The sequence below is a fragment of the Fundulus heteroclitus genome, unplaced genomic scaffold (genome assembly GCF_011125445.2).
Source record: "Fundulus heteroclitus isolate FHET01 unplaced genomic scaffold, MU-UCD_Fhet_4.1 scaffold_55, whole genome shotgun sequence".
In the NCBI taxonomy this organism is placed as follows: domain Eukaryota; kingdom Metazoa; phylum Chordata; class Actinopteri; order Cyprinodontiformes; family Fundulidae; genus Fundulus; species Fundulus heteroclitus.
In genome coordinates, this window is record NW_023396978.1 from 2,030,469 (window position 1) to 2,047,379 (window position 16,911).

General features: G+C 37.8%; 1 protein-coding gene across 5 annotated transcripts; it reads right to left on the bottom strand.

Annotated features, from left to right (window-relative positions):
- Positions 1-2,876: 2,876 nt before the first annotated feature.
- Positions 2,877-15,161, bottom strand: LOC105939622 (matrilin-3). Of its 5 annotated transcripts, XM_021308252.2 has the most exons (11): positions 14,891-15,161; positions 13,156-13,731; positions 10,573-10,692; positions 9,658-9,777; positions 7,997-8,116; positions 7,118-7,237; positions 6,914-7,033; positions 6,644-6,763; positions 5,274-5,393; positions 3,230-3,331; positions 2,877-3,108 (listed from the first exon to the last, which is right to left on the bottom strand). In XM_021308252.2, exons 1-11 carry the CDS (start codon positions 15,144-15,146, stop codon positions 3,056-3,058), a joined length of 1,827 nt encoding a protein of 608 aa, XP_021163927.2. In that variant the 5' UTR covers positions 15,147-15,161; the 3' UTR covers positions 2,877-3,055. The 5 variants fall into 5 exon arrangements, with proteins under 5 accessions (XP_021163927.2, XP_035988721.1, XP_035988722.1 ...); XM_036132828.1 differs by lacking the exons at positions 2,877-3,108; positions 3,230-3,331 and having other exon boundaries at positions 4,902-5,393; XM_036132829.1 differs by lacking the exons at positions 2,877-3,108; positions 3,230-3,331; positions 6,914-7,033 and having other exon boundaries at positions 4,902-5,393; positions 6,644-6,767; positions 7,116-7,237.
- Positions 15,162-16,911: the final 1,750 nt, after the last annotated feature.

Sequence of the window (16,911 nt, forward strand, 5' to 3'; positions counted from 1 at the left end):
ATGTTAAGATGAACTCTGACTCCTTTTAGTTCAAGTGTCAGTACTGGTAGCCCTTCATATGACTGTACCAATGAAGTAGCTCTGTTTCCAAAAGGTTGGTGACCCCTGCTGCATGGTATAAGTGGGTATAGACAATGGATGGATGGACAAATAGCTCTTATTCTGCCATCAGATTTTACCACTTGAACCCTAGATCTCTGCAGCTCCTCTGAAATAACCATGGACCTCTGGTGTCCTTCTCTGATTAATGCTTTCCTTGTCAGTTTAGGTAGCCATGTCTTGGGAGGTTCCCCGTTTCTGTTTTCAGATGATGGACTGAACTGTACATGAGATTTTCAAAGCTCTGGGGGCTGTTTTACTACCTAACCCTGCTTTAAATGGCTATACTTTATCTCTGTCCTGTCTACTGTGTTCCTTGGTCTTTGTGATGCTGTTTGTTTTTTGATATTCTCTAACAACCCTCTGAAGCTATCCCAGAACACCTGGATTTATTCTAAGATTAAATTACACACAGTTCTGTTCTATTTACTTGTTAAGTGATATCTAAAGGGAAATTGGTTGCATTGTATTTTATTTTGGGGCTGTGTGAGAAAGGTGTACTGAATACAAATAAATGTTTACACTTTTCAGTGTAAAATAATAATTTTAACTGTAAGAAAATACAAGTTCTGTATTGTTTTACTTTCATTTCAACTTTTTCCCCCTGCTTTGTGTTGGTCTATCATGTAAAATCCCGGTAAATATGATAAATTAGTTGGATTGTACCACAATCCAGGTAAGTTCAAGGGGTATAATTATTTTGGCAAAGCATATACCTTTCATATAGAAATGTATTTGTGAAAAGATTCTAACTTTTGTTATTGAAACGTTATCACCTCTCATCACATAGAAATGTTACAATAAATAACAATAATATCCATGAAGATCATACTTTTATAAGACTGGGGACAGGACTGTAGACATTATTTCATACAAGTTTATTTGTTGCAGGGGATTTCCTCCTTAGAAAACATGTAAATAACTGTTTTACATTTCAAAAAAACACCAAAATATGCAATGCAAATGCAGAAACACAAAGACAGAAATGGAATTCAGTAAAGGTTTGTAGAAAAGTCTATGCTCTCAAAACCTTTAGCTTGAAATAATCTAATTAAAGGCACAGCTGAAAACAAAACATGGCCAAATCTGAGTCACATTTGAACTCCATGAACCATTTCATCAACCAGCTAAAAAAAAAAACCCTGACCTGCCTTGACAAAATAGTTGAATTATATAACTTGTACTTGTTTCCTACAATCAACATAAACACTAAGAGTTCTGTTTAGGAGACCTTTCTTGACATGGAGATGTTGTCACTGCAAGTAGATATGAAAATGAGCACAATAACAGCAGCTTGTTGTATTAACAATGAACCCAATGTAGATTTTGAAACAACATTATGAAATTTAACATTTTTACAGAACATGTCATCCTCAAACACTGGTTGGAGTAAAAGCGCAGACATTTGTCCTCAAGTGCCGCCTTTATTCTCAATGTTGGAATTCACCTTCAATGTCGTTCAGGCCATTGCAACATCTACTTTGTCGTTTTCAGCCATTCTGTTGTAGATTTGCTGATGTCTTTTGAAATATTTTCCAGTAGATGGCCCAGTTTGGGCCAAGTTCAGCTGTCTCAAAACTGAACTCACATTTGACTCTAGAATACTTTGTTACAAAAGAGTTTATGCCTGTGCAAAGCATCAGTTATTCGGGTCATCAAAACAGCAAACAGTCTATTGTGTAAAAACCCAGTAAAATACAATAAATTAGTTTAATTGTACCACAATCTGGTAAAGTTCAAGGGGTATGATTATTTTGGCAAAGCACCATGGCTTTCGAATAATTAAAATAGTTAAACACCTTCCATTTAGAAATGTATTTATGAAAAGATTCTAACTGAAATTAAGTCACCTCTCATCACATAGAAATGTTATAATACATAATATTATCCATGAAGATCATACTTTTATAAGACTGGGGACAGGACTGTAGATAACATTATTTCATACAAGTTTATTTGTTGCAGGGGATTTCCCCCTTAGAAAATATGCAAATAACTGTTTTACATTTCCAAAAGCACCAAAATATGCCGTGCAAATGCAGAAACACAAAGACAGAACGGGAAATTGAGTAAAAGTTTGTAGAAAAGTCTATGCTCTCAAAACCTTTAGCTTGAAATAATCTAATTAAAAGCACAGCTGAAAAGAAAACATGGCCAAATCTGAGTCACATTTGAACTCCATGAACCATTTCATCAACCAGCTGAAAAAAACCTGACATGCTTTCGACAAAAAAGTTGAATCATATAACTTAAACTTAGACACTAAGAGTTCTGTTTAGGACACGTTTATTGACTTGGAGTTTTTGTAAATACAAGTATATATGAAAATGAGCACAATAACATCAGTTTGTTGTATTAACAATGAACACAATGCAGTAGGGCTGGGCGATAAATCGATTTAATCGATTAATTCGAATATACAATTCTTTAAGATTTCATTTTTGGAAAATCTGGATTTTATTTTGCCAATACACTCACTGGGTTTCCATGAAGAGAACAGCATGTGATGCTGAATTTATGTTTAGGCAAATATATTGTCAAAATATTGTTAAGTGGAAACTTTTTTTTACCATAATACAAGGTACTTCATTTACTTATTTACTTTTTTTTTTTTACTTAGTTTGAAGTTCACAAGTGCAGTGAAGCCTGTTCTTAGCTCAATGTGTAATACCACTAGCAGCAAATGTTTTGTTATATTTTCATTGTTTATAATGGCACGGCTGCCATCTTGTTTTACAAAAATGTTTCACAGCTTGTTTTTAGTTGCACTTGAAAAAATCGATTAATCAGATTTGGTATGATAAAATCGGAGATTTAATTTTTAATCCATATCGCCCAGCCCTACAATGCAGATTTTCAAACATTATGAAATTTAACATTTTTAGAGAATATGACATCCTCAAACATTGCTTGGAGTAAAAGGCCAGACATTTGTCCTCAAGTGCCGTCTTTATTCTCAATGTTGGAATTCAGCTTCAATGTCGCTCACTTTGTCTGAAAGTTCAGCCAGTGCACAAACAGTCAAGGGAATACAAATATTTACAGAATAAGTCTTAATTTGATGCAAAATATGGTATAATTAAAATAGATTTGTGTCAATAAATTTGTATTGTAAAATCAAAAAGGATATGTTTCCTGGTGAGCTCCTGAATGGATGACTGCACTTTTTTCTGGAATACAATCTGAGCTTCACACATGCATGCGTCCTCTGTTATTTCACCCCTCAGTTCCTCTGAAATCAATGAAAACACATTTGGAGAGGGTCCAGGAGGTGCAAAAGAGGTTTGCCTTCATAGATGTAGGATACATGACAGAGAAAGGTAATACTGAAAGTGGAGTCAGAGATCGACGTAAGATGAAATCAACAGTGTTATTTCACATAGTGAGGCTCACATTGTACCTAGCAGCCATGATTGGGTATAAGAGGATTTTTATCTAAGAGACAGATTAGTTGTGTTTCTAAAAAGTTGTCAAATCTAAACCATTATGACTTAAACATGCTTACTGATTGAGGTCCACCTTAAATGGGAAATTAAGACACACAAGCATTAATTAATTGAAAAGATATCGAGACAAATGTAAAAACAACATGTGACTAACAAATTCAACAAACTAACACTTAAATAATCAGAACATTTTTCTTACAGGACCCTGGTCTATAAACTGTGCAGAACCGGTTAAGTTACTGCTTATCTTTGGACTTCATGTCTTAGTATCAGCTGCAGTGTTTCCCAGAGCTGAGGGTTGCAAAAAACAAAGACATGATGTTTGTGTAGTTCTAAACAAAACACACATTATAATTAAAGGTGGAGAGAATGGTTTGAGTGCACCATATTTTGGAGAAACTCCTGCAGATGAAGAGTGCAGCTCCTGACCCTTTCTATGTGAAGCTAACCTTGATTTTTTTTTTAGCCTTCGCAGTTGGATTATTAATAACTTAAATCAGGCGCCTAATGCAAGTATTTCTTAATAAAGCCTGCTTTAAACTACAGTAAACTGTAAAGTTCCTGGTTTAATTTACATATTTTTATAAACCCCCTTAGCAATATAGCCTCGTGAGACCATCCTGATCTCGCGAGCTTTCAAGGTTTCACTCGCAGATCAGTTTGGCTACTTTCCGTTAAAGAAAATCTGGAGCCGTTCACCAAACGAACGTCCAATCAGCGTTGGCTTTGAGGCGGGTTGAGGTATGACGCAACGAGAAGTGCAACAGTTCAGTCTAAAGAACATGGCGGCTTCAGCTGATGAAACTAGCGTTAGCGTGGCTATCGAGCAAGTTTTATCGGAATTACAGAGTGTTTCTTTACTGAGCTAACGAGCCTTTACCTGCAGCAGCAAGAGTAGCTTGGCTTGTGGTTGTGTTTTGGTCGTCGCTCGTAACAGAGCGACGACGAAGCATGTTGATGAGTACGTCATATGCTTCGTTGATCTGATTGGTTTATTTGGCCCGTCTATCACCAACATAGGCCAATCAGCTAACCAGTATTTTCGCCCCTTCCCAAAATTACTTCAATGGAAGGTTTCCAGATGGATATGCGGAGCAAATCTATCTGGCGGAGTCAGGTAATTAGCAATTACTCTCAGTTGTCATTTCTCTTCTTTCCAACATTTCTTCTCTTCATTTAGATTTGCAGACATCTGTTTATGCAGCACTTTGAATTGTCTTGTTACTTAAATGTGCAATACAAATAAACCTGCCTTACTCTACCCTGGCTGACACAGCTCTCTTAAGGTCTCACCAATACATTTCAATGTTGTGGAGGTCTGGACTTCAACTAGGCCATTGCAACATCTACTTTTTCCTTTTTCAGCCATTCTGCTGTAGATTTGCTGATGTCTTTTAAAAAATAGTCCATTAGATGACACAGTTTGGACCAAGCTTCCCACTTGTTAATAATCTTTCCCACTGACGGACATTCAATTGCTTAGAAATGGCCCAACAACCCTTCCCAGATGAATGGGCAAGAACAATTGCTTATCAATGGACACTGCTGATTTCTTTCTTTCGTGGCATTCTGTAGACCCAGACCTGCACTGAAAATCATCAAGTTTCCTGATGTACATGCCAGCAGCTTTAGGGAAGCTTGTGCCAGACTGTTCCTTCAAGTGGTCATACGTCACTATCAACCTGCCATATAAAAAAAGTGTGCCTTGAATAAAGTACAAATCCTTACGTGAACATGTTTTCTGGTCTGAATTTAGTGTGTATCCTACTCGACACTTGCAGTTGTAAGAATCACCGTTGTTGATACAAATATGCTGGCAGTCGTGTCCCTGCATACATGCATCCAAACCTGGAGGAAGACACTGAGTCAGTTTACTCTGACCACAAACATGTTTTGCCTGTCAAAGGTATGTTCAACAAAGCATAACCTGTGAACTGTGGGTCTGAATCATGCTGTTTGACAGGTGGAAAAAGTCAGACAATGTCATATTTTTTAACATCAGGCATGAAGACATTTCAATCTCTTCTGGTTGTTGCTTTGTGAAAATTTGTGAAATTTTCCACTGGAAAGCAAAGTTAGATCTAAATGCCAGAAAAAAAGATTTTTGGATGAAACATAATGATATTGATTTTTGGGATTTCTAAGAATTCATCTTGAGCCTTTGGATAATAAAGATATTTACTTTTCATCTTTCCAGTCTCAGAACTAGTAATGTGAGTCATGCTGAATGTTTTTCTGCTCAGGGTGTGCGCTCAGGTTGCTACCCAACTTTACTAAATCATGAGAGGAGTTTTGTGGTCGTGTGATGTTAACGAGAGCATGAAAATTATTTAACAGAACAACACTGGCATCCTACTGTGTGAAAGAGTCCCGGAAGCAGTTCGATATTGAATTTAACATGCAAATAAGAACATATTCAGATGGCAGCCTACATATGATTATAACATTTTCTCACAGGAAAAAACAAAAGTCAAATTCATCAAGGTCTACATTTCTCAAACTGTGATACAAAAACTGCTGGTGGCACTCGGCCAGTTAGTAGGGGGGCTAGAAATCCTGGTTTAATAATATCCAAGGTAAAATTAAACAAATTAACTGTGATGTAGAACTAATGTGCGCCAAAAAATGGTGAATTGCACATACATTTCTATTTCATCAAAGCTGTGAAAATAGTGTTGCTTTAAGACCTGCCGGTAGAAACAGGAGCAGATGACAGTAAACCAGGAGCAAACGCTGGTGTCTGGTTTTGTTGTCTTGTAGTGCTTCAGAGGGACAGCTAGCCCAGCTAACCTGTGTTCCACTTTACATGCATGTACATGCATGCACGGCCGGCCCTTTGTAAACAAGAGACCGGAGAATAACACAGAGAGATGATGTGGGGCGTCATACCCTATTCCATCTTAAAAGATACCTTTAGCACTTCACATCACTATATATTTCAGTTCAATCTGTCTAAAATGACGACATTTTGCTTATTGCTCCTTAAAGTTAAACTTTCAATATTTCACTGGGATAATCAGGTTTGAGTTTAAGCAAAATAAAAACTCCTCAATAGCTGCTGGATCAATTACGGAGGTTCTGAAAGTAAAATTTCTCACGTGAGCATGTTTTCTTGTCCATGTTCAGCACATATCCCAGCCGACACTTGCAGACATAGGAGCTTCCGCTGTTGACACATATGTGCTGGCAGTCGTGTCCCCGAGCACATGCATCTGTACCTGAGAAGAAAAAGATCAAAGATCAGAGACTCCTGATATCAAGAAACTCTCTTTTTTTTTTTGGAAAGCCTTTTGTGTTGCATTAAAAAGCTGCATAAAAACAGTCCTGCTGTGATGATTTATGTAGAGATGTAAAATAGGGAATCTTACGTATGCATGTTTTCCTGTCAGGATTCAAAACATATCCTGTTTTACATTTGCATACGTACGAGTCATCAGTTTGGACACAAATGTGTTGGCAGTCATGCCCCTCTGCACATGTACCTGAACCTGAAAAGAAAAGCGTTTACATCCATGTGGCTCAGATAACAATATGCAATAAAGAACAGCTTTTCCAGAAAAACAAAGTCTTACGAGAGCATGTTTTTCTATCTGGATTCAACACATATCCCTCTTGACATTTGCACTTGTACGAGCCATCACTGTTTACACAAATGTGCTGACAGTCATGTCCGCGGGCACATGGATCAGAACCTGAAAAGAGATCACACATGACCTGACATTTCCAATAAACAGTCAGGACTTTCCAGCTGGATCACCTAACTTGGTAATGGACAAGTAACTGATGATAACATCTGTAACAAGTCAAAGACCGTTACATACAGTTCTGCACAGATGTTTATACATCATGTGCATTGATAGTTGGGACTTTTATTGACAATTTTTAACTATTCCTTATTATGGTGAAATGTTTACAAATCATACAACTTATATTATTTTAAAATGTAGACATTTTTATGCTTGCATTAATACATATAGCCCCACAACTGTTTGGTTACAGCAAACCAGGCTTAAATCAGAGTGACCAAAGCCTGCACTCTGAAATGATTCTAATTTTTTCCAACCTGCCAATCATCTGTTGCTTAGTGCACCTGCTCTTAACCACCAGGCTCCTCTGCATTCTCAGGAAGAGTTGTTCCAGCCTGCATCTAGTCTCGGGTTCCTCATTTTCTTTTTTTTCCTAATTTTCAATAAAGCTGTTACGTAAATGCAGCACCATGTCTGGCTCATATATCAAGTTCTCTGTTTGCTCAGATTTATCAAAAGTCTCCTTGATTCAACTCCGGTCACCTCAGCTTTTGTTTCTGCAATCCATTTAATATCATCGCCATCTCACAAACACGGGATGCAAGAATGACTTGACAAAAATATTATTTTTGTGACAACCGATGTAAATCCATACATAAAACACAAATAACTTTTTCAGTCACAGATTTCACAGCTTGATCTTACGTGAACACGTTTTCTGGTCTGTATTTAACATATATCCAAGTCGACACTTGCAGATATATGATCCATCACTGTTTTCACAAATGTGCTGGCAATCATGTCCATGGGCACATGGATCAGAACCTGAAAAGACATAAGTTAGCATGACAAAATATCCAGTGCCAGAATTATTTCTAGCAGTACAGACAAATGCCTTAAAGCAAGCAATGCAAAGCCTTATTGCAATAAAAATCAAAAGTACCAAAAGGTTTACTGTGTTTAATACCTCTAAGGGCATCATAGACATTTAAAAAGCTGACATTATTTTAAATATGCGGTATCCTCACACAAGAACATTCAATTCTGTATATCTTTATATCTTTGTAATGCTCTACATATCCACCAGCACAGCATATTCATTCTGGCTGCAAGTTTCCTTATGTGAACATGTTTTGTTGTCAGCGTTCAACTAATATCCTTTGCAACACATGCAGACATAAGAATCTCCACTTTGGACACAAATATATATGAAAGAACAGCAACAAGTGCCTTGACCAGTTTACCATCTTGTGGATTCTCATGACGCCTGCTGCTTGCAGTGATAGGCTAAAACCAGCCTTTGGAAGCCAAATGTATTCGATAGGAGCAGTTCCAGATTGATAATGTGTAGAACAGAGTGCTACACATTATCCATCTGGCTTGCAAGCTTAGAAAAGTGAAGCTTCACACCAATATTAAGACTTTCGTAGGCCCTAGTTAGGTTTTCTCAAGGAAATGGGCCTGTATTTAGCTGCATTCCTCTTCCTGTTAGCCACAGCTTCCCTGTCATTGCTGAAGAAAAATACTTCCACAGCATGATGCTGCCATCACTATGGGGAGGGTGTGTTCATGGTGATGTGTCGTGTTGGCTTTCTTCCACATATACTGTTAGACTATAAGTTAGATTTTGATCTAATCTGATCAAAGCACCTTCTACTTTGCCCCCGCTCCCCGTTTTAAATCATGGTTTTCTTTATGCCACTCTGACATAAATATCAGTCCTGCTGGAGAAAAAAAAAAACTCCCACCTGAGCTCTGCAGCACTTCCAGGTATAATAGGATTAATATAAATTATGAATGTCCTTTCACTTCTCAATGATCCAAAACTTGTGTTTTCTGTCATATACAATTGCAAAACAAAATCTACTTTTTGGGTTTGTGGCTGGAATATGACAAAACGTGAGAAAGTTAAAGAGGTATGAAAACTTTAGCAAAGCACTGCATTTGTGTTTAACAATGGACATTAACAATATCAACATTTCTCTTGATAATCTGACTCATTGTGAAACCGTTGTTCTACCTTGCACATCGGGGTCTCGGTCACTTTAGATTTTCAGTCAAGTACAGATACCGAAAACACTTGATTAGAACATATTGTGGTATGGAGTTAGGTACAGCTTAGCCCTGTTAAACATACATAACGACATCTACCGGTTGGGGGGTTACATGCGCAGAAAAAAGTACATATGTGGATTTTCTTTTCTCCTAATGCTAACTTCAGGTTTGCATCTAGAAAATGGTCAACTGCAAGACCTCTGATTTCTGAGGCAAATTGGAACTTCGAAAACCTTTATGCTCTTCTCATGTAAACCAGAAAATCTATAAGTCTCAGCAGCTGATCTCTTGGGGGAAATTTTTTTTCTTACGTGAGCATGTTTTCTTGTCTGCATTCAACACATATCCATTTCGACACTGGCACATGTATGAGTCACCGCTGTTGACACAAATGTGCTGGCAGTCATGTCTCTGGGTACAGGCATCTGCACCTGCAAAAAAAAACATTTGCACATCAGGTTGACAATTTATTTTTCAATAAGAAGGTGATTTGTATGGATTTATAGAGTTACACCACTTAACATTCTGGGTGTTTACTGTGCTCTGCCAGATGCACAAGTGTAGAACATTATGGGCCCCCGCTGACAGATATTTGTTTAACTATCTAAATCCAGAATTGAAATGGTTTCTTATGTGTCAAATTAAGCAGATTTGACATGCGTTTTTAATGTAAATTGTACTCCCATTGTTACACTTTTAATTTGTGTTCCAGTGACAGTCTATTGTCTGTCACTTCAAATTCACCATTTGGATCTGTGTTTTGTTCATTTAGAACATTTAGAACAAGACTTTAAAAATGAGCTACAGAAACAGTAAGAGAACTTGGTAATTACAGCTTATGGACCTTCTGCAACCTGTGGTTGTTGTTTTTTTGCATTCAACTTCACAACAGTATCATCAGCATAAATCTAATCCACATCTGCTTACATTTAATATACAAACTGAAAAGAAGCGGACTCAATGTACAAATTTGAATCTCACAAAAATTGCAATCAGCTATTCAAAAAATTATGAAAGAATTTATTTTCTATCATTTAGATATTAATATTATCATTAGACATCTGAAAAATTGCCGATAATCTCATGGTAAATTGCGATTTTTCACATAAATCATTCAACCCTCTCTTACTTACGTAATGCTTGTCTACAATTTAGTAAATCTTAACCATGATTAGGTTAAAAAGCTGAATAGTAAAATTTTAATAGGATATTTTAACATTTCTTACGTGAGCATGTTTCCTTGTCTGGATTCAAGACGTAGCCTGGGCGACACTTGCAGCTGTACGAGTCGCCGCTGTTGACACAGATATGTTGACAGTTGTGTCCTTGAGCACATGGATCCAAACCTAAAAGGAAACACTTGTTGTCTCATTGGCTTATGTCTACTAAAATCATAGGACAATCAGTTTGAATTGGATTGTTGTGTTAGTTAGTCTGTGAGTAATTAGATAATCTGCCACATGCAAGTAATTGTGTGTGATCCCTATGATTCAATTCAAGGGATATTATATTGAGCTTATTTGAAGGAGAAACATGCAAGTAACAGTCCATCAGTAATAGAACCATGCCGTAAAATAAAAAGTTAATCTAATTGTAAAACTACTGAAGATATTGTATCTTTCAACTTGTCTTCAGTAATTTCACTGTTGCTGTTAAACACAAGTTGTTCACATTGAAGCTCAGAGTTCACTCTACAGGGTCAATAGGATGTTCAACAGCAAGTTTTTTTTCTCTGTTAGTAGCAAATGCAATATGCAGTAAGCTTGATATTTGGGATATTGCATGACTTTCACATGATTCTTCCGACCGCAAGGTCTGCTGGTACAAGTTGGAAGTTGAAACGTAAATACTGTTATTTAATTTTAGATGATTAGTATCGTTTTCTCTGAAAAACTTCTGTGTCATCCCTTTCCAAACAGTTTTCCATATGCAGTGCATAGTCTAATTGTACGGATCGGCTCCCTAATCTTGGTTGTGGAGAAAGACAATAATAATGTATAGCAGGATTTTCGCAAACAACAAGCAGGAAAGAATGTATTTGGGGAACCTTGTATTGAGAGGGACTGCAATTTTATTTAGATGCCACAGTTGACATTTTGAGAATTTAGTAAAATTTATTTTTTAAATAAGTATGATTATTATTACAAAGCCACAAGTAATACATTTTGATAATAACCTTATGTTAACATAAACTAATGACAATACGTATAACATTAAATAGAGGCAACTTTAAGGAACATTTTCATGCTATTTTTCTTTATTGACTTCTAAACATCGCACGTTCTTACTTTTTTTTAAATCCTGTGGTTAATTTCAATATTAAATTTAAGAGGTAGCTAGTACACTGTGAAGAGACTGGTGTGAACGTTTTATAACCTTTGTACAGAGCCAGCCTAGCAGCTACTGCTAAGCTTAACCAAGTGTTACCTTCGACGGAGTACTTGGTAGCCATATGAGAGAATGAAACGAAGGCAAATATTTAAAGTTGCGGCATTTTTAAGGCTTTTAAGATATATACAACTAGTAGATTGTAAAAGGACTGGTTTGGAAGTTCATTAACTTTTTTAAAGAGTTACACTCAAAGCTGCTGAAAAGCCAAGCTAAGCAAGTGTTAGCCTTGATAGAATGTGATTAGGTTACTTAGCTGACATTTGTGAGCTTAAAGCGTATTTTCCCTTAAAAACATGGTAAAATTAATTAAAATGAAATGTTTTAAGTCTTACTTTAGAGCTTCTATAGCAAAATGTCTATTGTCAGTCTCTTCTTTTAAGTTGGCAGCAATATTTGTTTTCTAAACTGCATATCCCTTTTTCAGCACTAAACATTGAACATTTAAAAACATGGACAATTTTTCATGTTTAACTTGCTGGTGTGCTTTTATTTTGGCATACCAAACAGTACATTTTGAAAATTTCTTTGTTTTTTAGTTCATTTGTTATTTTTAACACCAAGCCTTAACGCGATCACTTTTGGGCGCTTGTTTTAAGATCAATACACTTTGTGCTGAACCAACCAAGTGGATATTAGTAAACTAAGCTAACCTCACTTGAGTCTGTGCTTTTAAATTAAAGCCAATAAACAACTGCATGAAATATACATTAAATGTATAACATTCCTTAAAATTAAGCTTTAAATTAAGTTGTGTACTTTAAAGGAGCCTTAACAGATAAGGCTGCTTGGATTGCTTTCCCAGATACGAGAGAATGAAAAAAATATATATTCATATTTATATTTTAAAAATGTATAATGTAAAAAAGATATTTTCGTAAATGTTTTAATGCTTTTTTAAAGCGCTTATAGCAAAGCAGATGCCTTTTATTAAGTGCCTAGTTTGAACGACTTTTTTTAAAGGCTTGCAGCACAAATTACAGCAGCAGCACATTTCTGTGAACAGAGCAGACAACATCATATTAGGTTTCCAACATTTTAAAGAATGTGGCCAGGATTTTAATGTTCTCTTCTTTAAGTTGGTTAGTCCCTGTTTAATGCTCACGGCATTAATACCATTCAGTTTTTTTTCCACCGCTGCTGGACATCTTTTCAGTAGGATATCCAGTTAGAACGAGTGGTGAATTAGTGGTTATCTTGGCTTTGTACTTGGAACATAAAGAAGAGGACCAATAGCTTTAGAATGAAGAACCCTCTATGGTGCTGTCCATATGCTCACAGGTGAATATAATCGGACTGATCTGACATACCGTTGTTCCCTTTATTGTCACGCTCATTTTTCATTCCATTATCGTCTTTCCTGCCATTTAGGCCTAGTCCGTTATCATCAATATCTGCACTCCCATTATCATCATCCTTACCACACAAGGTTTCCCTAAATTTGGATGTGAGCTTCTCGATCACACCATAGGTCTCCACATAGAAGACATGGTCAGCATGTGGTTGGCTGGCCATAAGCTGCAGGGAAGCCATGTCGGCTCTGTCAACTCCCACTGCATAGATCTCTATCCCCGATGCTCTGGCTGCCGCTGACACCTCCTCCACCTTGTCCTGGGGCCTCCCGTCAGTCACTATAATAGCCACCTTAGCGATGTTCATGGAGGCGGATCGGGCCCCGGCCTCCTTGGCGAAGGCTTTTTCCATGGCGGTCTTGATGGCCATGCCCGTCATGGTGCCTGAAGCCAGGGGCTCGATCTGGCCGAGTGCCTGCTTCACGGAGGATTTGTCAAAATAGGTGTTGAGGAGAAACTCAATCTTGACCGTGCTCGCATAATTAACGAGGCTGACACGAGTGGCATCTCTTCCGATGACCAGGCTGTCCACCATTTCCTGCAGGAACTCTTTGGCCTTTTTAAACTCAGCAGGGCGCACACTGCGGGAGCTGTCTATGATGAAAACCAGGTCAATTGGCCGGTTTTTGCAGTTAATTGGTATTGCTGTAAATGAGAAAGAAAACAATTTTACTCACATTGTTTGCAAAATTAGAGGCTGTTTATTTTATTTTGGAAATAAAGAGAAAAATATTGTTACTAGTGAAAAAAATCACGTGTGCTTTCTGTTTGTGCTAACCTTGAATTTGGCTTTTTCCAAGTTCATTTGATAAATTTTCTTTTTATTCTAATACAATACTTAATTACTAACCAACACACCTGTACTGCATCACTACTTATTTTTTCAGGTTCCTTTGCTTATTGCTTGTTGTTGGTGCAGCAGTCTACACTGAGGAGAGTTATTCCCTAATTTAGCTTTATTTAAAATTATGTCTATTTTTCACTCTCCTTAGGGCTGGGCGATAAGGACCAAAAATAGTATCTCGAAATGTTTAGGTTGAATGCGATATATGATATTTTTCTCCATAGGTTTTTATTCTCACAAAGTAAATATAAAAAGGCAACTCTGAATCAAAGCTTCATCCTAAATGTCTCACAGTCACATTTTGTTTCAACAAACCTGTAGATAGATACGAGAAACACAAAATAGATATTTCAAAATTCAAGGTTTCTTGTGTGAAGGCCAGCAACGACCATTTTCTTATTTTCATATGAGGCCGACCAAGCAAAAGCACAATAATAGAACAGAAAAGTTGTTTTAATATTTTTGTAGCAATGTTATTGAACAATATTACTACTAAGACCCTGAAAACAACTCCATAATAATAATAATAATAATAATAATAATAATAATAATAATAATAATAATAATAATAATAATAATAATGCCAGCTAGAAATATAAATACAATTTCATATATTTCTGGTTTTAGTTCTAATATCTGGTGAGGTCCAGTATCTGCACTGTTTCTGATAGTTGCTGCAGAATCTGCAGCAGGCTGTATGGAGCCAGAATGTGCAACTTTGTTCCTAGAGAGCTTGGAAAACCATTCAGGAAAATAAACTAGCGCAACAAACTTAAGCATCCATAGCTAATTAACTCTGAACATCACTTCATGCCTTGAAAAGTCGATAACAATACTGACTGCACTGGAATGTTAAACAAATCCTACATAATAAACGATTATGTTCTGTCACTTCTCAGTAAAATGACAGCGGCTGTGTTGGTTCAGCCTGAACGCATATCGTTCTCAGAGAACACCGACCTGCGTCATTCCTCCGTCCCTCGTGCCTCAGGTGGGTGTCGGCACCTGTCCGCGCGCCCCGCAGCACCTGGACGCTCCTCTCGTCGCCCCGCCGGACCTCCTGAAAGCGTTCCGCACTCTGCGTCTCGGAAGACGTCTGCTCGATCCACGCCAAGTCTTCATAGCGCCGCGGAGACAACCGAGGCTGTGGGAGAGAGCCTTGAGAGCCCACCGCCAGGATACCCAAGACCACCAGCGTCCACGTAAACGAAGTCATGTTGCCTTCTTCCTGCTGCTTCACAGCAGGGACCACTCTTATTTATGTGCTGCGCGACCACTGCCCACTAGGCGTGGAGAGTCAGGGGTCCAATCAAGACCCTTTTGACCCTAATCCAACTCATTTCTGAATTTACTGTTTTCTGATGTTATCGTTGAGGATCATTTTAAAAAGCACATAGTTTTTGTATGAATGTTCTGAAGGTGTGGGTATAAACTGTGACTTGCAAAAGTACTTATACTTCTGTACGTACCACAATCTTCTGTGGGTTTTACTGGAAGATTTTGTGATGGAACAAGACAATTATTGTAAAGAATTATTTTATTTTATTTTTTGGAAAGTGTGGCATGTATTTGTATTTGGTACAATGTAAAATCAATTGCAACCAAAAAAATTCAGAAGATACCTAAATGAGTCCATATGTGTTTAGTAAAATATCTGTCTAAACTCAGTATAAATGCCCCAAGGTTTTCACAGAAGGCCTCAGAGGTTTGTTAAAAATATTAGTGCACAAACAGCATGCTGGTGTGCTGGTGCAGAGAAAACAGCCTGATCCTGAACGTGGACAAGACGAAGGAGATCATCGTCGACTTCAGGAAGAACCAGCCTCACCACGCTCCACTGCTCATCAACAGCTCAGCTGTGGGGGTGGTCAGCAGCACCAAGTTCCTGGGGGTGCACATCACGGACAACCTCAGCTGGTCTGTGAACACCATGTCACTGGTGAAGAGGGCACAGAAGCGCTTGTACATTCTGAGGAGGATGAGGAGAGCTCACCTGCCGCCGCCCATCCTCACGACCTTCTACAGAAGCACCATAGAGAGCATTCTGACCAGCTGTCTCTCTGTGTGGTGTGGAGGCGGCAGTGCCTTCGACTGGAAGAACGTGAGGAGAGTGGTGAGGACAGCAGAAGGGATCATCGGGGCTCTTCTTCCCTCTATAAAAGACATTTCATCCCAGCGCTGCGTGTCCCGAGCTCGTAACATCATCAGGGACCCCTCACATCCCCACCATGGACTGTTTTCCCTGCCCTCTGGGAAGAGGATCCGCAGCATTCGCTGCAGGTCCATCAGGTTCTGCAAAAGCTTTTTCTCTGCTGCCATCAGACTGTTGAACTGCTGTTGAACTGCTGAGCTATAACCCATAAACTCTGCACAACAGTCGCATATTTGCACATTTTGCATCATTGCATCTCCATCTAGCATTACAAATGCTGCCGAACTCTTAGTTTTTAAATGCCTTCTTGCACAAATGCCCTTTGCACAATCAAATTCTGTACATACAAATGTTTTTCAAAAATACTCACCTGTACACTGTGACTTTCTCCTGCATTGTTTACATTTCAATTGTTTTACTTTTAAATCACTGCTGCACCTTATACTGTATTTTAAATCTACTGTAATTTACAAGCTGTATTCTTGCAGAAATGCCCTAATTCTGTACATACAAATAAAGTTGAATAAGTCTAAGTCTAATGATGATGAGGAACATCCCAGATGAGTCAGAAGAAGTGAAACAGTGGAGAAGTTTAAAGCAGGACTAGGTTTCAAAATAATATTCCAAACTTTGAACGTTTCACTGAGTTCACTTCAAACCTAAAGTAGGAAACGAATGGTATAACTACAAATGTAAGTCCTAGCCATCCACATCAGTTGAGATCCAAAGCTCGGGTGAGAAAATCTGTTTGCAGGACAACTGTTAGTTGTGCACTCCACAAATTCAATTCAATTCAATTCAATTTTATTTATATAGCGCCAAATCATGA